General features: G+C 46.7%; 1 protein-coding gene across 3 annotated transcripts in view; it reads right to left on the bottom strand.

The window, feature by feature from the left end:
- Nucleotides 1-9,464: 9,464 nt before the first annotated feature.
- MARCHF3 (membrane associated ring-CH-type finger 3) overlaps nt 9,465-26,760 on the bottom strand; it is a gene marked incomplete at its 3' end in the record, with an annotated part of 154,100 nt that continues 136,804 nt past the window's right edge. The window contains exons 4-5 of one of the 3 annotated variants that reach the window (XM_081233283.1): nt 19,439-19,648; nt 9,465-12,604 (exon numbers count right to left, since the gene is read on the bottom strand). In XM_081233283.1, the coding sequence (XP_081089409.1) occupies nt 12,446-12,604; nt 19,439-19,648 (369 nt within the window). Of the gene's footprint in view, nt 12,605-19,234; nt 19,649-26,760 lie in introns of those variants that run through there. The other 2 variants (XM_081233284.1, XM_081233282.1) reach the window with 2 other exon arrangements.

Below are 26,760 nucleotides of genomic sequence, written 5' to 3' on the forward strand. Positions count from 1 at the left end.
ACCCCAAAGTGTCAATAGTACTGGTGCTGTTAAATGTTGGTCATTTAACAAACGATCAATCTCTCTCACTCCTGTAAACTAATAGACAGCAGTGCTTGATCGCAGGCAGATTCAGTTTTTTGCAGGAATATCTCACAGTGTTTCTGTGCACATCCTACAGCATCACATCAGGAGGTACCCAGTGTCAGATTTTCTCTTTCTTGTGAGGTTAAGATCGATCTGTGGGTTTGGGTGCTGAGGGTCTGACTTCTATCATAAAGTTCCCCATCAGCTAATGGTTTTAGCTAATGATCATTAGGCACATCCATGACTTCATTTAGATTCTATCATTATTTCTACACTTTTTAGGTGCAAGTCTTCTCTAAAGAACTTTCCTTCATCCTTTAATACCCCAAGGTACAGTGCACACAAGACACTTTTTAAAAAGCCATTATCGGAATAATGATTTGGTTCTCTAGCATGCTCCAAAGGTGGCCAGTGAAGGTTTTTTTTTTTTTAGTACCATTATAAACTCATGAATTTTAACATAGGTCATGTGTAACAATTCAGCACAGTCTTGTTCTCTGTGATGCCCCTATTGTCCACCTTAGGCCAGTGGGAGCCTATTTGGGTTTTATCCTGTGTCCTCTGGACATGACCACAGGAGTCCCCCTTGCTTTCTGATATGACAAGGTGCTTGCTCCAGATTCATCTTACACACATTCCCTGTCCCTGACCTAGACTCAGACATTTCTCCGAGGATACCTGATTCTTTTTAGTAGGAAAAGGGTATTTAGAAACCACAACCAGGTGTGCCCAGTTTTTGAAGACTTTGCATAAATAGCAATGAGCCTGTAAGAGATCTGTATATACAGAGGGGACCCAGGTGGTACACAAGGGCGTGATTGATGGCCACTGCATTTTTCACCAGGTGCATTAAACATAATAAATCCCACCTGAACCTCCTCCAATAGACTGTGCTTTTGTAGACCCTGCCTGAGTCTGATTTCTAGTCCTCCTCCTGGGATGAAGTAAATTTACCCATAACCGTTAGATTCTTTCCTCTCACCCTTCCTGTGAGCACAGGCTTCTGAGAGAGGAGGTTCGGGCCGAGGATTCTCTGTGCTCTAGAGGTTGCTCAGACAGAGCTGCCCTGCTCTGTGAGATCAGCAGGATTGCCCCACGCCTTCCCAGATGGTGCATGCCTTCAGGGAGGTTCTCACACACACGGACCTCCTAACTCAGGATTGCTAATTTCGTTGTAAGATGTTGCCTGCAAGGCTTGGGTCCTGTACCCTCACACAGGCTGCAGAATAGATCCACTGGTGCTCAGATGATGTAGCCTTAGATCACTTCCCATAGACCCCCCCCCCTTAATCTGTCTCCGTGGTCTGGGGCCAGGTTGCCAGTGGCCCCTTGCTGCTGAGAGAACCCGTAGAGGGTGAGCTCTGAGTCAGTGTCCTGTGGATGTCACCAAGCTGCCCGGTACCCTCAGCTGCTGAGTTGGAGGCATCAAATGTGGCTGGCCCCACGTTTACCAGGCGGGGACGGTGAGAAGGAAGGTAAATGATGGAGAAAAGCCAGTGACATTTCAAGCTCTGTAGGAGTACATTTTTACATTAGCAAAGTTATTTGCAAATTTCCCCAAAGCCAGTCTGAGCTTCCTGTTTAAGGGGCAGGAAAACAATGCTAGTTGTTATACTGTGGAAGTGATGCCAACTCACTCCTCGTGGGGGACATGCTCATCGCAAGCTTGTCTACTGCTTCCCAGGCCTCGAAGGGTCTCCATGCAGGTCTGTGATGGATGTTCTGCACAGTCGCCCTCCAGGTCACTCCCAGACGTTTTCTCCCACAAATCTCCAGATTGACTTTAAAAAATCCTAACGTCAGCAGCCTTTAAGCCTTATCTGAGAACAAAATGCAGTTCATTTGTCTCCTAAGTGTTACTTATTTGCAGCTGGGTTAAAAGTCACAGATGCCTCCTTGCTGTGAATAGGGAGGGGATGGGGAGGGCGGGGGAGCAGGCCGTCAGGATGGGCCCACGCCTGTGCAAATCCTTTCCTGCCAAGCACTCCATTGCCCTTGGCAGACCCAGGGTCCCCAAGAGCCAGGGAGCTAGATGAGGTTACCCAGAATTTTAGAATAAAAAAGGACCTAACAGACTTTAGCACTGTTATTTTCCTTTGGGTGAAATCTAGCCCAGATCCCCAGTATATGAAGCAGAGGTAAAGTGGCTGGAGCACCAGAGCCAAGGTTTTGGGGGCTCTTTCCATGCCCTGTTCCCCGCAGCAACTCAGGGCTCCAAGAAGGACTTTTTGAGAAGTGCTCATGGCAGATACTATGGCAAACTTATCCTGAGTCTTGGCTCCCCTCACGTCCCCCCGCGATCAACCCTGGAAGTGAGAAAAGAAAATAAAACCCCAGGAACACTTGGGCTGCAGAAGATGTGTGAGGAGCAGGGATGGATGCTTGGTGACATACCCTGGGAACAGGAAACGGGGGGGAGGGGGGAGGTGGTCATGTCCTTTTCTCTCTCCTGTATAGCACCTTTGGATACATCATCACCTGCTTCATCACATCCCAGGAAACAGAAGATAGCAGTGCCAGCCCAGTGCCACCAGGTCAGTGGGGTAACATTAGGGCTTCATTCATCCATGCTGGGGTAGGTGCATATAGCATACGTGCAGGGAGATCTGCCAGCCATATGGAGTTAACACGTGCCCCCCCGCCCCCCCATTCCCCAACCCCTCCGGGCCCCCAACTATCCCCCTATGCTTCAAAGGAAAGCTGATGGCAATCCAGGCAGATGAAACTTAGAAAATGTGATGGGGATAGAGATATGAGGGCCAGAGTCACTTGCTGGGGTGTGGCAAGTGGGGAGTGGTTCAGTCCAAACGGCAGCACAGAGTATCTCCCACCCTCTCTGCTGACCCACCAGGGGTTTAGCTCCCCTGTCGTAGGTACACATCACTAGCCAAGGGAGTCAAGATCCCCAGGCGAGTGTGCGATCACAGAAAAAAAACTAGACATGAAATAAGATGGTAGAATTAAGACCCAACATAATAGTAAAACAAATGTAAATGGATTAAAGTCACCAATCCAAAGATAGAGATTTTCAGATTAAATTGTAAAAAGAATATTTTAGCAGTATGCTGTCTACAGGAGACATAAAAGGATACAGAAATGTTTAATATCAATTCAGACAGAAAAGCTTTTTAAAACATCAGAATGGACAAGCAGAATATTAGAATGTTATATTTGGGGAAGAGGAGCAATATATCAAGAAGATATAATCATAAAGATAAATCTATTTATATTGCCTCAAATACATAAAGCAGCTACCAACAGGGCTAGAGGGAAAAATAAATCAACAATTGTAATCAGAAATTGTGTATGTCCCTCTCAGAAACTGACAGATCAAGCATGAAAAAAAGCAAAGATAGGAAGATGTGAACTACACAATTGATAAGCTGTAGCTTACTTATTCATATATATTTGTAAAAATCAACCATGTATCTTTTTTTAAAATAAATATATTTATTTATTTTATTTATTTATTTTTGGCTGCGTTGGGTCTTTGTTGCTGCATGCAGGCTTTTCTCTAGTTGTGAGCGAGGGCTACTCTTCATTGCGGTGCGCGGGCTTCTCATTGTGGTGGCTTCTCTTGTTGCGGAGCACAGGCTCTAGGTGTGCGGGCTTCAGTAGTTGTGGCACGTGGGCTCAGTAATTGTGGCTCGTGGGCTCTAGAGTGCAGGCTCAGTAGTTGTGGTGCACGGGCTTAGTTGCTCTGCGGCATGTGGGATCTTCCCGTACCAGGGCTGGAACCCGTGTACCCTGCATTGGCAGGCGGATTCTTAACCACTATGCCACCAGGGAAGTCCCTCAACCATGTATGAAGCCACAAAAACATGCCAGCATTTCAAAGAGTCAAATCATCAAGGACATAGTCCTTTGACCATAATGTAATAATAACTGAAATACAAAACAAAAGAATAACACTCCCCACCCCTGCTCATTTGCTGAAAGCTAAATAACTCACTCCTAAATGACTTTTAAAAAATTTTTTTTACTGGAGTATAGTTGATTTATAATGTTGTGTTAGTTTTAGGTGTACAGCAAACTGCTAAATGACTTTTGAGTTAAAGAAAGAAACATAAGGGAAATTTAAAGTACTTAGAACTAAAATTTAAACATTAAAATTTTCAACAATTGTGGGAGATAAAGTAGTACCTAGAGGAAAATTTATAGCTTTAAGTCATTTATCCAAAAACAAACAGGAAGACTGAAACAAGAGTGATTTTTTTTCTTTTTTTTCTGGCCATGCCGCACCAGAACTAAGAGTTCCCTGACCAGGGGTCAAACCCAGGCCCCCTGCAGTGGAAGCTCAGAGTCCTAACCACTGGACAACCAGGGAATTCCCACAAGAATGAATTAAAACAAACAAGCAAGCAAACAAAACCCCCAAGAAGTAAGGCAATAAGAAAGATAAGGCTAAAAATCAATGAAATAGAGGACAAAAGAGGATGAGAAAAAGAGAAAATTAAGAAAGTTTTGAACTTACTCTTCAAAAAGGTTAATGAAATAAACCATTAATGCAGATTGGCTAGACAAAAGAATAAAAGACAAGATGAAAATAAGACACCAATGAATAAGGAAATAAGTACAGACTGAATGAAGGTGAGGAACGTCCACTGGCTGCACCAGAGTTTGGCTGGGATGTGACGGGTGGCCTGGCATGGGGTGTCAGAGACAGAGGTAGATGGTGAGGGGGCCATCTACATGGGGGAGGGGATGGATGTGGAGACGAGAGACTGGCTACATGCAGAGAGGTTAATTAAATATAAGTAAATAAATAAAGACAATGAAAGCCAGATTTCCCATGGTTGGAAAGGGAGCTATAAATGTGAAAATGGGAAAAACAAGATTGAGCTCTGGTATTGGATTGGAAATGGTGGTGTTGGTTGGTGTGAACTCTTAATTTTTAATATATATATAGAGAGAACAGAAAATATTACATAAGGTTTATCTACGAGTGAAAGGATAATTCAACAATAGTGTATCTTACTACACAGATTATAAAGTAGAAAATCACACAAATTTCTCAATATTATATTGTTAATTATATTTAATTACTATCACTAATTAATTATGATATTTAAAATGATGATGTAAAAACTCACCGAGTACTAGAAATTGAAGGGAAACACAATAACTCAACAAAATTATATAAGAAAAGTGTGTAGCAAATATCAATGATGGGGACACTGAACACTCTTTAAGATGGGAACCAGCAAATAAGCCTGCTGGCACGATTGCAACAGACCAGTCCTGGAGGGCCTGGCCACTGCACTAAGACAGGAAAGAGCTGGCATAGAAGCGTATCTACAAACTGCGAGAACTAATACAGAGCTCAGCAAAGGTGCGAGTGCCCGATGACGAGAGTTCCTCTACACCAGCACTAACCAACGAGAAAATAGAATAGAAAATAAGGTATCACTTATTTTACCATAGCAACACAACTATAAACTAGAAATTAAACTAACAAAGCATGCAGAAGAATTTTACTGACAACATTTAGAACTCTTATTTCAGGATGCAAAGAATGACTGAATAAATGGTGTTATGCTATGATCGTCATAGGAGATTGGCTAAAAGTTGTGAAGATCTGTAAAGATTGTAATTTTCATGAAATTAATATGTAAATTCACCACAATTCCAATCAAAGGTCCATCAAGCCTTTTAAAATGACTTAACAAAACTCTTCTAAAATTTATACACAGGGATAAAAAGCCTGTCCACAAATAACTAAGTCAATTTTGAAGAATAGAGCGAAGTTGGTGGGGGACTGGGGAGGAGTTGCTCATTACACTAGATAAAGAGACACATTATGAAGCCATATTAAGAAAAACAGTGAGGTTAACTCAGGAAGGGACAAATGGGTTAAAGCCATAGACTGAGTATGCAAAACCAGATCATGTTTATAAGGAACGGGGTACACAATCCAGGTGACACCACAAGTGAATGAAGAAAGGGGAGACTGTTTAGTAGATGGTGATGGCAAACCGCCTACCTTAGGGAGATAAAGTTGGATCCTTATATTAGGTACAGAGGTGAACTCTAGATAGTCTGAAGGCCTAAAGGTGATACATAAAACCATAAAGGAAGAAAATGTGGGAGACTATCTTTGTGATTTTGGAATGAGAAAGGACTTCTAAAATTTAAATAAGATGACCCACAGTACAAAACACGTGACAAAAACTAGATTTGACTGTGTCAAAGTTAAGGATTGCTATTCAATAAAGTATACCGTAGAAAAGTTAAGAGAGAGTTGAACAAATGAGAGAATTTGCGGCACATCGAACTGACGAGGGAGACTAAAAAGGAAAAGGTAGTCAGCCCAACAGGAAACATAGAGAAGTGTAAATGTGGACAGATATAAGCAATAAGACCTAGGTTTATATTGTCAGATTGGCTAAAAATGAATAAATAAATAATAGCTAGTACAGGAAAGGATGTGGAGAAATGGGAAAACTCAGCCACTACTGGGGGCCGTCTAAAGTGGTATAGTTGTCCTGGAGAACCATACAAAAATAGTGCAATTAAACATGTCAACATGCTATAGCCCAGCATGCCCACCGACCAGAGCAGAGGAACCCTCCAACAGGGCTTTAAGGAGACAGGTAAGAGGATGTCCATCACAGCACTGTTGGCTGCGGCAGGGAGTTGGAGGTTAACATCAAGGGAATGGAAAAGGAAATGGAATTCCAAGCAGTCATTGGAAGCAATAAATGTACATGCAGACAAATCTTAAAAACATAGTGCTAAGGTGGGAGGGGGGTGGGGGAGAAGAACTAGATTTACAGCATAATCACTTTTATGTAAATTAAGGCATATACTCACAAAACAATATGTTTTGCAAAGATAGGTCCATAGTCAGTTTATATGTCAAACGTATTAGAATGAGTAACTAATGAAGGAAGGAGATTAAAGTGGAGATTAGGAATGAAGAGGAAATTATTATAAAACTAGAAGCTGAGAGGCATCACAGTGGTTAAGAGCAGGGACTCCAGAGCCTGGGTCTGAACTCCAGCTCTCCCCCTTACTAGCTCTGTTTCCTTGGGCAAATAATTTACCCTCTTTGGTTAAGCTTCTCCATCTGTAATAAGGGTCTGGTAGCTAATCTCCAAAAAATGGCCCCAAACAATTCTGCCCCTCCCTGTATGTGCAGGCAGCTCCTCCCATCAGGAGGAGAGACCTGTGACTGCTTTGAACAATAGGACCAGAGGAAGTGATCCTCAGGGACTTCCAAGCCCAGGCAGGAAGCAGGAGAGAAGCTTCTTCCCTCTTGGAGCCCTGAGTGGCCGTGAAAGAGGGGCCCTTTAACTGAGATGCCATGTGGAGAGAAACCACAGGAGAAGCACCTGGGCCGTCTGACTGTCTGAGACATATAAGTGCAACCAGAAAAGGCACTGCCTACAGACTGCCTGGTGAGCCCTAGCCATCCCATGGAACAGTGAGGTGCCATAGAATGGTTGTTTGAGACCACTAAATTTGGGGGTGTTCTGTTAGGCGACAATGGATGAAGTAATTGTAAGAATTAAAGGAGGCAGTTTTCAAAGTGCTGAATAGCGCATGGCTCGTGGGAAGTGCTTGGCTCTATGTACACATTTGTGGAATAAAATAGAACAGGGACCTGTAGAGGCTGACGGTGCCAGAAACTGGGTCCTGGGCTAAAGTATAGGAGTAACTCAATTCTTTGCACCTGGTGCCCACAAATAAGATAAAAATAAAACCTACAATAGGTCCATCTATTCATTTCCTTGATAGGGTAACTGTGGCCCAGGAGGTGAAAAGTTGATCCAAAAAAAAGTTTTTCAAAACGACGCAGGCCTCCCTGAGCCCATCTCTTCTGCTGTCTTTGTGCCCGGAATTCAGAGCCTCCAAGAAGGCACTAGATATATGAGCTCAGTGACTCACGAGTCCCTCATTTCTGGGAACACAGACAACTGATGGACTATATTTGTTTTCCTCTGTAGCGCTAGAGCCAGAACGAGCACATTTTTTATCCGTGATGAGTTCTCAATTAGCCATAGGCTCCAGTATAAGGAAATGCAAGGATAAATGAAATCCATGTGTAATTCAAAGATCTCAATCAGGTCAGTCATTTCAACCTCCAGAAGGATCTCTTACAATTCTTTTTACTCCCAAACACAGTGTGCTCAATAAATATGTGTTGATTATTTAAAATTAATCCCTCTTCTTTTTGAAAAGGATTTAAAACCGTTTGTGGTCCTTCAAATCATTGATCAAAGTTGTTTGTCAAAACCCAGGCGATAGACCAGACGTTAGCAACGGCGAGTGGAAGGAAGGGGTGGGAAGGGTGATGTTCATGCATGAACTGCTTACTGGGCACCTTACAAACCTTACAGGGACTGTCTGAGGTAGGTATCGTCCCCATTTTACAGAGGCAGAAACTGAGGCTTACATAGGTGGGACACTGCCACTGGGATACTGCAGAGCCCTATTCAAACTCAGGTAGCCTGACTCACAGCTGGTCCTCTCCCACTCTGTCCCACTGGGAAGCAAAGATCGAGACTCACCCCAGAGCAACTCAACAGCAAGGGGAAGGCAGTATGTCCCAAAGCCAACTCCAAGACACTAAGACTTTTGTAAAGTCAGAAAAGGTGGACTGTGGAACCTAATAGCCTGTGTATTTCTGCAGAACTGACACATTTTGGAGAGGGTCTGCAGTTCCCTGGGCATCACTATTTAGAGCCCATCTCTCATGACTGTAGCCTCCGTGGCAAGAAGCCTCCGACTGGCAGCCTGCAAGATCCTGCATGTGCGTGGCTGGGAGGGATGGCGTCCAACCAGGTCCATCCTGGGCCCAACCTCTCCACCTAAAATAATCCCGAACCCCGTCCCCACCCACTGACCCACTTCCCATCCCACTTAAGCCTTCAGAATCACAACCTGTAATTCTGATCCAGCACGAGGGCTGCCTGCTCTGTGGCTGGTCTGCAGGGAGCTTCTGGGAAGACATTGGATGAAAGAGGAGAGGAAACGTGCCGCTGATTCCCTTCCCCAGGTTGCTTCCTCCTCTGGGTCTTTCGGCCTGAGGACACCCCCTGGGAGGGCAGGTTGAGGACAGAGGTTTTGTGCGCACCAGGCCTCTCTGTAAGCTGCGTGAAGCTTCCGGGCGAGGCAGACCCCGGCCGGGCCCAGGCCAGTGCCAAGAGGGGAATGAGAGGCCCCGGGGTAGGGAGCCTCCAGCCGGCTGGGGCCCCAGTGCAGGTAGCCAGGCTGCCGGTTCACTTCCATTTTCTCCTTTGGCTTCTCCACGTCCTCAGATGAGTGACTTTCACTGAAAATAAAATGACTGTGGCTACAGCCCAGCCGCACGCAAGTGGCCACCCTGGGTGCTCGGGGCACAGGGAGGGAGACCTGGACACGAAAGACAAATACACGCAATTTCCAAGTCATGCCATTTATTTTTCCTTAATTGGGTTTCACAGCCCGTCTGAACTAATGCTCAGGTCTCTGAGGAGCCGGAGAATTCGTGTGAACGCTCTGTGTCCCTGTCCTTCCCCAGAAGAGAAACAGGCAGGCACGTGAGTACACACAGGGGTCAGTGAGAGTGCTCGGCACTTGATTCTGTTGTTACTTTCCTCTCTGGCTTCACTGTGACACACGTTTGTCTCCATCTAATATTCTCAAGAAAAATGGTCCAGACAGGATACGGCGAGGGACGTGGGGAGAGGACTGTGTAAAGGGGTCAGTGGAGGGAAGCAGTGAACCAGTAGGATCATTTACCTGCCCCTCCTCGTTCCTTTTCCTGTTTCATTCTGGATTTTTCAAAAAGAAAGAAGCAGAGAGAGCGAGAGAGAACAAGACCGCTGGTAACTCGTGCAGCACCCCGGTTAGCAAATGCACCCACCTTCGGACAGGTGCTGCGTGGCTTGTTGACATACGCAGAGCCTGGACCGAAGCTCCCGCTGCCTCTGTCCTCTTGGCTGGTGTCTTGTGCTTATGCTGCAGTTCCCGGACTCTCCCACCTTGAATGACCTCAGGGTTATTAAAGGGCCAAGAGGGGATGAAGTGTCTTCCAAGAGCTTTCAGAATCCCAGATGGGCCCTGGTGCTGTGGAGATCAGAGTCTCTCACTGGGCAGGGAGGCATTGATGCCTCCTTTGGCTGCCAGGGTGTCCTGCCCACCACCCCACATGCAACCCACTCCTTGCACGTGGACTCTGCTTAATTTCCGAGGGTGGGAGTGTGCAGTGGGGGGAGAGAGGCGTGGCCCAGGCACAGTACTACCGTGCCTACCTTCCCAGCCCAGAAGCCCCAGCGAGCTGCCGGGGAGGGACCTGCCTGCTTTTGATATTTTGCTTCATTACATCTCATCTCATGAACCAAGACAGCAGGAATTTTCTGCAGCCAACCTCAGCAGGAAATGGTCCCGGGAATCTACTGCTTCCTTAATTCATGGAAACAACAGGGAGGAGAAGGGGCATGGTTCTCTCATGAATGTTTGCACCACTCTGTTGAGAGGCTGGTTGACCTGACAGCTCAGGGACCAAGGCTGGGTGGACATCGTTTGTCAACTGTATTACAGGGCTGCAATTCATATGCTACCAAGCTGCACTCTTGGCTCTGGAAATTTAATGTGTGACAGCTGCGTGCAGCCAGTGGTGGCCAGCATTTTAGAAAGGTCAATTAAGAAACGGTTGATGGTGGTGCAGCTAATGACAGCCCAGAGGGGTGAGCAGGGCCGAGTAAACAGAAGGGCTGAGATGTATATTACTGGAATTGAAGTGTCGAAGTGAAGCGTGGTGGGGGAAAATCTATTGTCACAGGCCATAAAGCACATCTGAGTTTTGCAGCGGAGAGCAGTACAGCTGTTTCTCTCCCCAGGCAGCACGGGGAGTGGTCTGTGACCGGAGGGCTTGCCAGACAAAGGCAACACCTGCATCAGCTTGATCAATCTGCAGACAAAAATCATTACCCTCCTCACTGCCTGTTCCTTTGCACTTCCTGTAGCATGAGGCAGATGCTGGAGTAATAGTTGCAGTGTGGGTCATGTTCTAGAAATCCATATTTTAAGCATTCCCCAAAGCTGGGCTCCGCCTTCTCTTCGGGGCTGTGGGTAGGTGGGCGGAAGGGAGCCTGTGCGCCAATCTGAGCGAGTGCTGACCTCAGACAGCATGTCTGCTCCCTGGCTTCAGTGGACACGCAAAGGCAGGGAGCAGTCTAGACCCTTTACACTGCGATGGATAAAAGAGGGACATGGAGCCCTTAGAAAAAGCCTATTTCAGCCTGTGACAGAATTGGCTCATGGTTGGGGGAAGGCACTGCGTGGGGCCTTTTTCTTTGTTTTTTTTGGAAAATCAGACAAAGGGGTCTTAGACTGCTCGGACAGGCTTTTTTGGCCACGTCTACCTGTCAAGCTGGAAATTCGGCAGAGCAATGGGAATGCTAATTGATATGCAAAATAGGTCCAGGGTTCCTAGAAATGTCTAATGATCCTCCAGTTCAATGCGAATGAAGAATTAAGACATGCGCTAAATGAAATGGGAATAGGAACACCAACCTTTCTGCTTTTGCTTTTGCTTTTTTCCTTTTTCAAATCTACTTTGGGAAACTTCACAGGTTTTGTGATTTAAAAAAATAGTATTGCAATCAGTGGGGGTTTGTCTTTCACACACTGGATATTTATTATTAGAAAATAGCTTCTATCAGCTGTCATTACCAAACAAGTTGAAAGGAGCGTGCTTCTCACCATAAATTGTTTTCTCCTTAATGAAATTTAAGTAAACAGTTCACTGTGGGGAGAGTTGCCACGCTTGTTTTTCCTTTAAAAACTGAATAATTAAATGAAGTTTAGTACAAAACATCCTTCAGATATGACTTGTCCTGCAGCTGTTACGCTGTCCCCTTGAGTAAGGGGCATGGAAGAGATGGAAAAGACACTCAAGCTATCAAATTACCCCAAAGAATCTACAGTAGAAACTGGGAAACAAACCAACGAACCCAAACAAAATCCATCCAAACCAACCATGAAATCAGTTTTAACATTGGCTTTTCAACTTTGATTATCATCTAAGTTTAATATATATATATATCTATATATATATATATTTGAAATAGTAATAAAAAAGGAAGAGTTGAATTGCATCCTTAGCAGGACAACCTTCCTCATATGTTAAAGAGGTGTTCAGAAAATTCCATACAGTATCTGCTAAATAAACATGTTTGGCAGCTTAGCAAATATCATCTGATTGCAGCATCCATGATGTGAAGTCAAAGAGCGATTTGCTTTCTTCGGGCGGAGTCTGTTGCTCAGGGCGACGTGATAACACGGCTCTGGATGTTCTTCGACCCACGGGCTCGAGGAAGGGTTTCGGGGTGGCCCAGTGCAGAAACTTCCAAACCCCAAACAACAAATCAGCCAACCAAACACACAAACATCAAACAATCGTCTCCTTTGAGTTCCTCTTGACAGAGTGGAGGCCCAGCAAGGACTTCTGGTTAGAAGGGACGTTGACAGACTTTGGAATGAGGAGAATCACCCTCTGATTGGTCCGACGCCATTCATTGTACAATCGACAGTGGTACCTAAATGACACCTGGGGTCAGGAGAGGAAAAATAAGGGAAGGTTTCAGGTAAGCGGAAGCTGATTATCAATCCAAACAACATACACGCCATTTCAAACAGCTCCAAATAGCAGTACAGCGGGGCAAGAGCCGGGGGGAAACTGCTGTAGCAGGCAGCTGAGCGCTGGGAGACTGGCCCCAGCCCCAGAGCACCCACGTGTGAACAAAGGGCAGGTCTCCCTCGTGCCTCTTCAAACTGGGTAAAGTCAGAGTATTAATAGGAAATGAGGTTCCTCCCGAGTTTGGATTTATTTTCAGGATAGTGGTCTGGGCCCCAGAGTATCAGTGGGGCAGAAAGTTGGCTGGGGGCAGTGGGCAGAGTAGGTACGGCGCCAGCCCTTGCCCAGCTGTGGGACTAGGCAATGTGCCCTTCTGGTCGTCACGTTTCTCTCTGTTAAATGAGAGGGATGCTGGGGCTTCACGCACCCTTCTGTAGGTTGGACACGGCACAACTCGAAGGACCCCATTCACGGTATGATAGGAAGGGCACCCTTTGTACTGTGCTGTGGACAAACTGAACAACTGTGCTTGGCGGCCCCTGTGGGTGATCCCCATTGCCTCCAGCTCAGTCCTTCCATGGCATCCAGTGGGGAAGCTTTGGCCTGGGCGCCAACTCCACTGATGAGTTCTTCCTGAGCCAGTGCCTGTGCCCACCTCAGCGTGGCATCAGTGCCCTGTACACCACGGCCCTTGTTTCTCTCTCACCCTGCACTAGAAGCATGTTGAGGGCAGGTCTTGTGTTGTATTCATCTTTGCATGCTGTGTACCTATCACAGTGTCTGGAGCTTAGGAAGCTGCTTAGTTAAGTTCACTGAGTGACTAAGTATCCTGTACCTTCTAATTGCAACACTGCTTTAGATTTAGGCCTCTCTTACATGATACAGGACAGCACGAGCAGTAAACGCATCATCAATTGTGACATAACTTGCCCCCAAAGTGCTTGTTTCTTGTGTAAATATACTGGAATGAGATGCTTACATCTGTGGTGTGCTTTGGAGAAGGCTGGCACAAAGCACTGATGAACCGCCTAGGAAATTCAAATAATCTGTTCTTCTGAAGATGTACAAACTGCCTTTAAAAGCGGCAGTAGGGCTTCCCTGGTGGCGCAGTGGTTGAGAGTCCGCCTGCCGATGTGGGGGACACGGGTTCGTGCCCCGGTCCGGGAAGATCCCGCATGCCGTGGAGCGGCTAGGCCCATGTGCCATGGCCGCTGAGCCTGCACATCCGGAGCCTGTGCTCCGCAATGGGAGAGGCCACAACAGTGAGAGGCCCGCGTACCGCAAAAAAAAAAAAGTGGAAGTAGGTTCTAGTTTGAGTATATCAGATAACTAGGTAAGTTCTGGGGAGGAAGGTGCCCATGACCTGAGAGTGACAAATTATCCAGGTATGGGCTGTTTAACCACCTGGGTTGTGTGGGTCATGTTGACCCTGGTACAGGGTCTACGTTGGTCAAAGAGTGGGCTGACCCTGTGGTTTGAGCTTGGTGTTTCTGGAAGTAGAGGAGAATGTAGGCCCTTGATCAGCAAGGGCTTGTCTGTCTTCATGGCAGGCTCATGAAATCCAAGGCCACTCAGATTTCTGAGGCTAGAAAGCAGATGCCACAGGCTGAATGCCAGAGAGATTTGAGTATGAAAATAAAAGCTTTTAAACTCACACAGATGTGCTTTTCTCCAAGAGGCTCTGAACATGCCAAAGTGGATCAGAGGTTTTTTTCTTTCTTTTTTTTTTTTTTTTTTTTAAGCTTGATTCTCTTTAATCTGTTCTGTTCTGTCCTGCTGCTGCTTGGTGCTACTCATGAATGTAAGAGGCAGGCTGGAAAGCATGCTGCTCAGGGCCAAGGGCAGGGACGGTGTAGGAAACAGACAAGTACTAATGAAGAGCTGAGGCGGTACAAGAAGTCTGGAACCTGGAAATATTACAGGAAAGCTGGATTCGAAATCAAGAGTCCCTTCGTCTGGGATGTTAAAGATCTGCGCACGCTTGGCGTCTCCAGTAAGCAGCAGAAGCGGCTGCAGCTGTGCGCAGGAGCAAGCAGCCCGACGGCTCCGGGCGGGCGCACCGGGCCGAAGCCCCATCCTCTACGGATGTCTCCGTGACTTCAGGAAGGTTGTTTGCTGCCTCCAAGTCCCGGTGTCCTCGTTTGTAAAATGTGAATAATGATATCAGAGATAATGCATAAAGAGCACTTAGCACAGTGCCACTGCCACGCGTTAGTGTTCTTGGCCTGTTATTTCTGATGGGTTAAATCTGGAAAAGAAGATACCTTTGTGACACTCCTTCTTGGATACAGGAAACTGGGGGCAAAAAGAAAAAGAGAGGCTGGGCTATTTCCTTGAAAGCCCTGCTCTCAGTGTGCCCGTGGAGGCCGTACCACCTGGGAGCTTGTTAGAATGTGACACCTGTGGGCTCCGCCCAGGCTTAAGGAATCAGAGCGCGCATTTAATAAACAAGATCCCCTGGTGATTCGCACGTAAGTTCAAGCCTCTGAAGCACAGGGCAACGTGGGGAGTCCATGACTTAGCAGGTCTCCTGGTTCCTTGGCCGGGAAGTAGAAAAATCAGCCCGCTTGTTCGGACAGACGAACGAGATCTTATTAAGCATTAATCTATCTTGATTGCCGTTCACCACCACGTCTGCAGGCAAATTCAACCGATAAGAAGAAAGCATCATGAAGATGACGCTGCATCGGGGAAAAGGAAGGTAGGTGCAGGGCAGAGGGACCATGGGTTTGCAGTCGCCCTGGGTAGTCCTGGCTGTGGTCTCTAGGAGCGCCAAGACACTCCCTCCCCTTGGTGGAACAGAAGCGGAATGAAGCAGGTTTGATTTACAGCAATAAAGAGGCAGTGAGGAAAAAATAAACAACATGAAGGAAGAAGCAGCTATGGCAGTAGTAACACTGGGAACTTCATTTAGATGTTTCTTACATTTCTGAGGTTTTAAAGAAAGAGGGTGAAGAAAGAGCCCAGGGCCACTATTCTAAAAACACTACTCTTTATGGGATGGGTTTCTTGAAGTGTCTTCATTTCTTCATCCAAAGGCTATTTATTAACCTCCTGTCATGGGCAAGGTCTGCACAGAGTTGCGGTCATGTGCAAGGTCTGCACAGAGTTGCGGTCATGTGCATGGCACACAGAGGGCTGGAGCATATTAGCATCACCTCTCCCTGAGGGAGGTGATGGGCTGCACTGCAGCTTTGCTGTAAAGTCACAGCAGGCTTTGGGAAATCTCATTACGAATTTTGATTCTGCCCTCTCGGGAGTTTATGGTGCGCCGGAAGCATATTGGTGGGGCCAGGGCTTTGGAAGCTGCCTTCCCGGAACTGGGCCCAGCTCACTGACCTGTGATGGCACCGTGGAAGAGAAGAGGGCGGCGCGGGTGTGAATCAGCCACACCAGGTCGTGCTGGACACCCTCGGGGTGTGCCTAGACCTGCCCCATAGTGAGCCTTGCCGGGACAGTGTTCTGTGGGACCTTCCCCCTTCGTAAAGAGATTTTAAATGATTAACCCGTGGGACTGGGAGTCAGCCAGAGGAGCCGGAGCATCATTCATTTCATCCTGTGATTTAACTGGTTTCTGGGCTGGGCACTGGTTGCATCAGCGACGTGGTGGATGGTGGTACCTCCTGGGGGTCACTGCACGTGGGCATCGCTACACTGGGCTAATGCAGATCCTATGTGGACACTTTCCAAATGCTTCATGTGGACTCAGTTCTCACCTACTCTTCTCGTGTCTGTCCACGGGCTTCAAATGGTTGGTGACATGCACAGTGATGTTTCTGGGGCATCTTTCCCTCCCCCCGCAGCTCTCAGGGAGGAGGTGGTAGAGGTCTTGGCCTCCTGGGTCCCAGACACCTGTGTTTCCACACAGTAGGTTCCAGAAGGCAGAACTCCCCGAGTCTGCGTCAAGCCTGGGCCCTGGTGGAGGCAAGGAGCTCCAAAGGCACCCGCAGGGAAGCAGCACGGGCGTGGGTCTCTCCTGACAGCGCCCGGCGAGGCCCTTCCAGGAGGGCTCCTCCGAGGAGCCAGGCTGGGACTGACACTGTGTTTGTTTATCTAAGACATTTTCACAGCATATTCTCCTTAAGCTTGACAGCTTGTTTACAGTGCGTTTCTGCTGGAGGGCAGTTTCCAAGTGCTGTCAGCTTCTGAATTACGGCTCTTGCTAGGGCCGCTCAGTACAGCATTTATCTGGGAAGGAGTTAGTCTAGATTCGATAACCTGCTGCTGAGCTATGGCCGCGCGTTTTTCACACCCAAGGGGAGAAGCGCTTTCTTTCCCTCCAGCTGCTCGGCATTTTACAGGGAAGCCGGGGGCAGTGCGGGATGTGGTGGAACGCAGCAGTCAGAGGAAGAAAACCCATCCTCTGCCAGGTGCTCTGATGGATGTTCCCGAAGTCATCCCATCTCATCCTCACCATAGCACATTGGCCCAGGGGTTAGCAGTCGTTTCCCCAAGTTTTTGCATTCGGAGAAGGATGCTCAGAAAGGTTAGGGACCTGTTTGAAGTTACACAGCTATCAGGATGCTAAACCTTGGGTTTAAACACAGAGCCTTGGGATTCCGAAGGGACATGCTTTTTACCACACAGCACTGCCTTTTGGAAGCATTTCTGGAATGACGTATGTTATCAGCCTCCTGAAAGAGCCACTCTGGGGACCTTTCCCTCCCAAATTTTCCTTTCACCTGGGATGAGAGATGAAATAGGACCACATCCTAGGTAATCTCCTTTTTTCTTTCCCTCTTTTGCCCACCCCCCTCTTTTTTTTCTTTCTGGTTAGGTAAGTGTGTGCTTTACAAAGCAGATTTTCAAAAAGGCCTTAAGTTGGTTTGAATGCCCATCATTTAAGTCTATATCTTCATCCATCCTTCATCTTAGGCACTTGTATAAGAAAAATCAGAGACTAGCAAACCTCGAAACATGGTAAAAACTGACACTTAATTATTTTCCAAAGCACTTTCCCATGGACACTTTCACTTCAATCTCGTAAGACCAGGGGAAGTTGGCAGGATGGGTATTAATCTCATCCCCACTTTACAGATGAGGACACTGAGGCTCAGAGAAGTGAAATGACTTCCCAAGGTGGTTCAGTAGTTAGACAGTAGTAGACAGACAATTTCTTTCTTTTCTTTTTTTTTTTTGTTGGCTACACCACACAGCTTGTGGGATCTTAGTTCCCCGACCAGGGATTGAATGTGGGCCCTCAGCAGTGAAAGCTCTGAGTTCTAACCACTGGACCACCAGGGTATTCCCTAATTTCTTTTTTTTTTTTTTTTTTTTTTGCGGTACACAGGCCTCTCACTGTTGTGGCCCCTCCCATTGAGGAGCACAGGCTCCGGACGCGCTAGCCCAGCAGCCATGGCTCACGGGCCCAGCCGCTCCGTGGCATGTGGTATCCTCCCGGACCAGGGCACGAACCCTCATCCCCCGCATCGGCAGGCGGACTCCCAACCACTGTGCCACCAGGGAAGCCCCCTAATTTCTTATTTTTAAGCCTCTTCCCATCACTGTGTCCTTGTGGCTTCTGAGTCAGCCTGGTTGCTTGATTCACAATGAATCAGGACACACTTTGGAAGCATAGACATTTAAAGGAGACAATAATAGTTTTGCTTGGGGGCTTCATTAGGCTGGGAACAGAATGCCTACCTTAACCAGAGGACTCTGATAAAGCTCCAAGCATCAGAACACTACCTGCTTACCAAGGCTCATGTCATGCCCCTCTCACTGAGACTGAAATGTGTCCCCCGATTATTGCCTGAAATTCCCCCCGAGAGGAGGCAAAGAGCTGGACAAGAGGGAAACGCAATGAGCAGGGGGTTGCGGTTGGTCAGTGTGGCAGGAATGGCAGCTGGTGGCACAGGACTCGGGAGACAGAGCAAGGGAGCAAGTGTGAGCACTAGAAGCTTCTACGTGCCGACACTGTGCTGCCGGTATGGGAATGGGACAGTCTAGACAGGAAATACATATTGAATAACAATGGAATGTGCTCGGATTAGAGATGAGCAGGCACAGGAGAGTCATGCCAGGAAGCAGGGGGCCCGGTTTCTGAAAACCTTCTAGAGGATCGTGACATTCTTCCCTGCAGGTCCCAGAGGGAAGCATTAAGAGACGGCAGATGCTGCGCTTTGTGAGCTCTGCCAACTGGTACCTGAGCAATCATGGGGTTAAAACAATAAAGAACCAGAGAGGGTTAAAGATTTTCCCCTCATATACAGCAGGAACACTTATTGGGAAATGGTTTTTCTTTAGTGACAGCTTCTCAGCTAGATGAATTAGTGTTTTTATGCGCAGCAGAGTCAATATCCCAACCCAGAATAATCATCAGGCGAAGTGCAGCTCCACGTCCAACAAGGACTTTAGGCCGCATCAGGACATAAAAAGAAAATAACCAGCAGGAGGATTCATGATCTGTGCAGGCAGCGACAGCAACAGTGGCCAAGTGCATCATTCACCATACATTACAATCCCGGCAAGAGAGAGGAGCATAAACGAGAGAAAGAGAACGCCAGGCCTCCTAACAGATGGAGTCCTTGGCTACGAGAGGAGAGGGATGTCTGGGGTGCATGTCTTTGAGGAACTCTCAGAAGCTGGGGCTTTTTCTTTACTTCATCTGCTCTTCCCAGCAGTGCACACACACACACACACACATTCACGTGCAGTAGTAAACCGAATCACACACTCTCGCCAGCATTTGAAGGTCTGTCTGCTGCCGGGTGGGTGAGATGAGCTACAGACAAGAGGGGAGGCTGTGCCAGCTGGGGGGCTGCCAGCTCCCACCGACCTAACTCCCAGGCCCTGGGCCATACTTACTAGTGTCCAAAAGAGGTAAATAGTGAAGAGTGCAACAGTGAGTGCAATTAGTCCGACGGCTTCGAGCCGACTGCTAAAGTGCAGGTGGTCCACGGCGCCCCGTAGGCAGAGCCAGCCCGAGATGGTGGCCAGAGGAGTGATGAACAAGAAGCACACCATGTCTCCAAACAGAGTCCGCTTCTCGTGCTGGGGGCCTGGATTTCTGAGCCACTGCCAAGGGAAGGGAGACAGAGAAAAGCAAGGACAGGGTTAAACGCCAGGGAGGAGTGAAGACACACTACTCTGAGGTTGTCCTTGTCTTCAGCATCTGGAAAAAGGCACTTCTGACCTGTTTTGAGATCACACGGAAGCATTAAGGGCTCATTCCCATGCCCTGTCCCATGAACAGTAGTGATTATGATGTGAGTATAATATGACAATAGTGATTATGATGATAGGAATAGTAATAATAATAATAATAAAAGCATCCTTGCTGTAGGTGTCCTGCTGGTTTTGAAAAGAGTTCAATGATTATTTATTATGAATCACAGTGACCCTACGTGGAAGGCAGAGAGGACCTTATTTTTGGAAGGTAACTGAGCTGCAGGAGGTGCTGTCATGTGCCAGAGCATTCCTGTGTCTTGACCCTGGGAATGTGTGCAGGAAAGGGTTAACTCAGCAGGCCCCATTTGAGTTAACTCAAATCCTGCACATTCCTGAGAAAGCCCTGTTTTTTCTTTTTTTTTTTTTTTATGCGGTATGCCGGCCTCTCACTGTTGTGGCCTCTCCCGTTGCGGAGCACAGGCTTCGGACGCGCAGGCTCAGCGGCCATGGTTCACGGGCCCAGCTGCTCCACGGCATGTGGGATCTTCCCGGACCGGGGCACGAACCCGTGTCCCCTGCATCAGCAGGCGGACTCCCAACCACTGCGCCACCAGGGAAGCCCAAAAGACCTGTTTTTTAAGACTGGCTCCTAAGAGAAGAACTCTGAGTCCTTGTAATAATGTGCCTCATAAGAGCGTTTTTGTATGCCTGAGGCCTTGGGCCACATGGTGCCAGTGTAAGCAGATAGTTTATGCCAACAGTGTGATTTATGCTGAACACCTATTTTTGCTGTAGGGGCTGGAGTCTGAGTAGCTTGAGGTCTTTCATGCAGGTGCTGCATGTCTTTTGTGACTGACCCCAATAAACACCCTGGACACATCCCTGAACACCCCTGAGCATCTCAGGGATGCTCACCCTGGAGGCTCGGGCGAGCATCCCTGAGAGATAATGCTTTGCATATGTTGTTACAGATTGTTGCTAGAAATATTAAGCACATCTGTGTGATATTACTTGGAGGGGACATCTGGGAGCTTGTGCCTTGTTTCTCTTGGACGTTGCCCCATGCACTTTCTCCCTTTGCTGATTTTAACTGGTATCCCTCTGTTGTAGTTAACTGTAACCATGAGTCTAAGAGCTTTGTGAGTCCTTCTAGTCAGTCTCTGAGCCTGAGGGTGGTCTTGGGGAATGAGACTCATCTGACTCCATGTGTCTTGTAATGCCCCTGCCTCATGTTTTAGGACCCTGAACCTCCTACGTAGGACCATCTCTGACATCTTAATTGTGCTACCATCTTGACTGAACCAACTCCAGAAAGGGTGGGGAAAACGTCAGCTTGTTGAAAGACTAGAGATGAGCATTCCTGCAGGACGGGAAATAGGGTTGTTGTCCTCCCACTTGGGGAACTTTTAAATGCCTGCTGAGATGTTTTCCATAATCCATTCTAGGAAATGTCATGCTTACATATTGGAGTCAGTGCATAGTGGTAATGAAGCCAGGTGGCTTTCCTTTGGATTGGCATGGAAATGTGCCCAAGTAATTTGACATTCCCATCTCACTATCCCATGTAGTAATGACAGAGGCCAAGGAGTCCAGGGAAGGAGTGAGGTCACACACAGATGATAGGGTGGGGTGGGAGAGACACTGGCTGGCTGGCTTCCATCTCATCTCGGGGACTAGCAGTGCTGTGGGCTGCTGAGCAGATACCCCAAGGGGCCAGCATAGCATTTCCTACAAAACCATTGGTGGGAGGGAAAGGACCATGACAGGGGAGACAAGAGTGGATGGAAGTGACTGGAGAGAGGGGGAAGGCCAAGCTCAGGGCAGAGACAAGAGACATACGAGCTGTGAAGAGGGCAAGCAAGTTGAGGAAAGAGCTATGTAAGGGCCAACAAAAACCTCAAGGAGTGAGCACAAGAGATGGGAGGTCAAAGGCACAGAAGACAGTTTTCTGGAACGTTTCCTCCCTTGAATGTTTGCCTGAGGAGAATAGTAAATGACCCCGAATGCCTAAATTACCCCTTTCCAGTGACAATCCGCTTTAAAAATGGGCTGAGATGCTGAAAGAAGTCACCTCAGCTCAAAAATGGAGCTGAATACATATTAAAACATAGATTATGGGGAGTTGACTTGTCTGTGAATATAAACGCAGTATTATACAAATTTAATACAATACCAAAATGATCAAGTGCAAACAGTATTAACCCTGCTACGTGTTGTCGTGCTACCTCAGACATCTGGGCAGCTTCAAAGAAATTCAAAGAGCTCTTAGTTATCAACGTTTTCTTATCTAAATACTGGCACTCTCTCTGTGAAGTGGAGAGTAGAAATGAGGCCTTGTTATCCCAACTTTACAGAGGCTCAGTGAGGGAGAATGACTGCTCCAGGTGATACTGAGAAGGGGATCAGAATCTCTCCACTTTCATTCAGATGTCCTGTCAGTAAAATATTTGAAAATTGAAATTGCAAGACATTAAGAAGTCCAGATTCTTTAACAACAGTGCCAACCTAGCAGCAGCCTGACCCCCCCCACGCCCTCCCCCTCACCCCCGACGGCTTAGATTTTCCCTGGAAGCAGATCTGGGAGCCTGGCCTACTTTTCTCTGTGTCCCCACTTGTTGGAACATAGTAGGTTCTCAATAACTACGTGACAGATGTGCACAGACAAGCTTACCTCATTGGCTAGGACTCCCCCCAGTTTCTGTTCCTTGGGAATTCTGAGTACGTTTTATTACAACTAACTTAGCACTTTATGTGGCCCTTGACATTGCTCCATGAAATGACTCAGGAATGCAAGGAGGTAATTGTGGATGACTACTGAGCTCTGTTTGATGTAAAATAAATTGCAAAGGCAAACTAGAAATTGCTATTGCTTGTTTCCAGTTTCCTATTTTCTAATTGTTCTTTGATCTTCTATATTCCTGAAAAATTTCCAGGCCACTTTTTATGTTCATGACCACCAGTACCTGCATTCTGCACTGTATTAACACTATACATGTTCTTCTTTGGCTCAGTTTACTCTTTGTATTGTTTGCTGCTGGGTCACATTTAGGTATGAGGTTCTTCAAACAGGTACTGCTATGTTAAAATCTGTGACTTCTTCAGGACCCTAAGTATAATTTATCTCCTACACAAATGCAGGCCCCATGAATAAGACCACTGGTAATACCTGTTGAGGAAAAATTTACCCTGTGCCATGGTAAGAACCTCTGCCAAAGTATCCAAATAGGCTGATACAGGATACTTACACAAACAGAGTTTATAACAGAGAAAATGGGATTTTGCCTCAAGTTTCCAGCAATAGGGGATTGTCTAACTACAATATGGAATTTACTTAAAATAGACTACTATAAAGTAATCTGAAATGGTAATGTATATTTTATATTTACTGACATGATATATTGCTGAACAGGAAAAGAATTCTACTAGACAGAATGTAGAGTATGATCCTGTATATGTAGTGAGGTATTTACATACACATGGACATTTAATAGATTTAGTGAATTTACGTAGACAAAGACCAGAGGGATACTAGCAAAATAGTTGCTGCTCTTGGTGGTGGAATCAGAATGGTCTTTAATTTTCTTTTTGTATGTATATTCTTGTTTTTCTAAAATGAACATGGATTACTTGTGTAAATATATATATATATATATATATATATATATATACATCCAGAGGGAGAGAGGGAGGGAGGGAGAGAGACAGGGAGAGAGGAGGGAGTCAGGGGAGGGAGGTGTCTAGTGCACAGCAAACTATAGCAATAAAATAAACTATTACAGAGCCAAGGCTGGGGCAAGCCACTGCTAGCTATTTGGAGTGTCTTATGCAATGTCTCGTTGAGTTTTCACAATAACCCTGTGAGGCAGGTGCTAACATTATCCCCATTTTACAGATGCAAACACTGGGGAGCAGAGTTTAATAACTCGCCTAAGGATAGATTGCAAGTGGGTATTAGAGGTGAGATTGAAACCAGCCTCACTTCTGTTCCCGGCTCTCCATATTTATGTTTTCTTTCTGCACCAAATGGCATTTGCGTGTGCGCGCGGACGTGTGTGTGTGTGTGTATACGCCTGCACATACACACACTAGATGTTTTGCAGATTTTCAGTTTGGTGGAATACGGTAAGTCCTGCTGTTTTATTGGTACATCAGATAACTGAATGGTTGGCTGGCCAGGATGTTATCATGGTAACTTTATAAAATATTTTTAGGCTGCTGTTCTGTTCTATGTTAATTCTTTTACTAAACCACAATAAGGTCCAATTTCTGGGCATTTAATCTCAGCTACATTGTCATGCATTTTAGCTTAATTCTTTTTTTAAATTTATTTATGGTTGTGTTGGGTCTTTGTTTCTGTGCGAGGGCTTTCTCTAGTTGTGGCAAGCAGGGGCCACTCTTCATCGCGGTGCTTGGGCCTCTCACTATCGCGGCCTCTCTTGTTGCGGAGCACAGGCTCCAGACGCGCAGGCTCAGTAATTGTGGCTCACGAGCCCAGTTGCTTTGAGGCATGTGGGATCTACCCAGACCAGGGCTCGAACCCGTGTCCTCTGCATTGGCAGGCGGACTCTCAACTACTGCGCCACCAGGGGAGCCCTAGCTTAATTCTTAATAGGCAAAAGGTTGATCTCAATTATTGTTCAATTACATTTCTTGCTTTTCTATGTCTTCTGCCTCTCTTACCAGTTATACTTATTATATAGAGAGTATTATACCTATCCTGTAGTAGCATCTTCATCTCCCACACATTCAGTAAAGAGCCTGCTGAGGCAGAATGGCAGGTTTGTTGGTGTGTCCGTCTTCCCACTGACCTGAGGTAGGCCCTTACCTTTATGTCACTGGCATCTATAGCACATTCAACGTTCACAAGGTTGAATGAATGACAGTAGCTTAAGTTTACATGTTTACTCAGACCTTACAGTACGCCAAGCACTATCTTATCTGCTACATGTAGTAACTGGTCTACTCTTCAATAATCTTTGAAAGAGGTACCATTATTATCATCACCATTTTATAGATAGGGAAACTGAGGCTCGGAGAAGTTAAAAAACTTGTAGAAGTTTGGCCTTGGCTTTGATCTGTGTGGTCTAGCTCCAAGGACTGTGCTCCTATTATATAATCATTGTCAATAAATAAAAGGGGCGGGGGGAGGAGGAGGAGGATTGCACCTTAACTGGTGTTATCAGTGCAAGAAGGAATATTTACTTATCATGGTTCCCCTGGTACAAAATACCCATTAATTTATCCTGCTGCTTGTGGACAGCTTTTGCAGCTAAAATATCATTCTTGAAGAGTCTTTAGTTTGACCTTAGTCCTCAGCTTGTACTTGGTGGTTAGCTGTATTTTTTTTTTTTTTTTTTTTTGCGGTACGCGGGCCTCTCACTGTTGTGGCCTCTCCCATTGTGGAGCACAGGCTCCGGACGCGCAGGCTCAGCAGCCATGGCTCACGGGCCCAGCCGCTCTGCGGCATGTGGGATCTTCCCGGACTGGGGCACGAACCCGTGTCCCCTGCATCGGCAGGCAGACTCTCAACCACTGCGCCACCAGGGAAGCCCGGTTAGCTGTATTTTAAGAGCAGAGGTCTGTGATCGAGAATGCTAATTTGCATGGCATCTTTCACTTGGCAGGTCCACCCATATGGCTTCCAGGGGGTCTGTGGGCAGCCCAGGGCACCTTCCTGCCTTTTGTTCTCTGATTCCATCAAAAACATAAAGCAGACAGAGATTGTGCAACTGAAAGCCCTAGCAGTGAGCTGCCCTTTTTTGTGGTGACCTCATTCCAATCACTGACTTGTTCCCGAACCATGAGATTGATCTACTCTTGGAAGTAGGTACAAAACCAACCAACCAACCAACCAATGAAACAAAACAGAAACCTCCACCGTAATCAGCAGTATAGGGCCTGAGACAGCAGAAGGAATTACAGCAGCATTCCATTGCCAGGGACACAGCATCATTCACTGGCTGTAAATGTACATCCAAGGTGAGCCAGGCACTAGTGGTTACTTTCAAGGTGGGTTAACTGTAGGTTCAGTTCTAATGACAGTGTCAGTTTGTTAAATCCCTACTGGCGGGTAGGGGTGAGAGGGTGCAGTGCTACAGGACATTAGATCCTGCCTCCCAGACTCTTAAGTTAATCGGCTTAAATCTCCAAAGCAGACAGGACATCGGGCAGGTCAGTTTGTACTGGAACCAGATTACACTCTGGTGGCTAATAGCTCTGATCGATTACAACCTTCCCCATGAATCTCCTTAATAAGAAACCATCATGAGAATGAAAGAAACTGATAGAAGGGGTAAAGGTGATAAAACCATAAAAAATTTATGGAGTAGAAAAAAAAAGAAAAAAAAAAGGCATGATCTCAGAATGTTTACTCAGAATGTTTACCTGCCTGAGCATCTCCTGTTTATTTGACACTTGGCAGAGTTATTTACCAAGCGCTTGCCTTTCTTGGGACAGGGCTTTTTTTTTTTTTCTTTGCGGTACGCAGGCCTCTCACTGATGTGGCCTCTCCCGTTGTGGAGCACAGGCTCCAGACGCGCAGGCTCAGCGGCCATGGCTCACGGGCCCAGCCGCTCCGCGGCATGTGGGAGCCTCCCGGACCGGGGCACGAACCCGTGTCCCCTGCATCGGCAGGTGGACTCTCAACCACTGCGCCACCAGGGAAGCCCTAGACAGGGCTTATTCTTGAAGTCCAACACAGCCTGCACTGAGTTGTCTTGCTTTCCTGGAGAGCCGCAATGTGAAAGGGGCAGTGCGAGGATCAGAAGATATGTGACAGGTCCTCTGCATAATTTAAAACTGAAGATGAAACCTGAAAATCATGCATTTCAGTTAACTTGAAACAGCAGAGAACAAAACCAAACAAACTCCCGCCAGTGTTTTAAATCCCCCAACTCCGCAGTCTGTCAGTGAATTTCCAGGACAGCTGAAGCTGCTCAGAAGGTGATTCTGATTCCAGGGCAGCTAAGGAGATGCTCGCTCCAGACATCCATCAACCCCGACTGGAAACAACGCACTTC

This window comes from Mesoplodon bidens (assembly GCF_964165515.1).
Source record: "Mesoplodon bidens genome assembly, chromosome: 4".
NCBI classification, from domain to species: Eukaryota; Metazoa; Chordata; class Mammalia; order Artiodactyla; family Ziphiidae; genus Mesoplodon; species Mesoplodon bidens.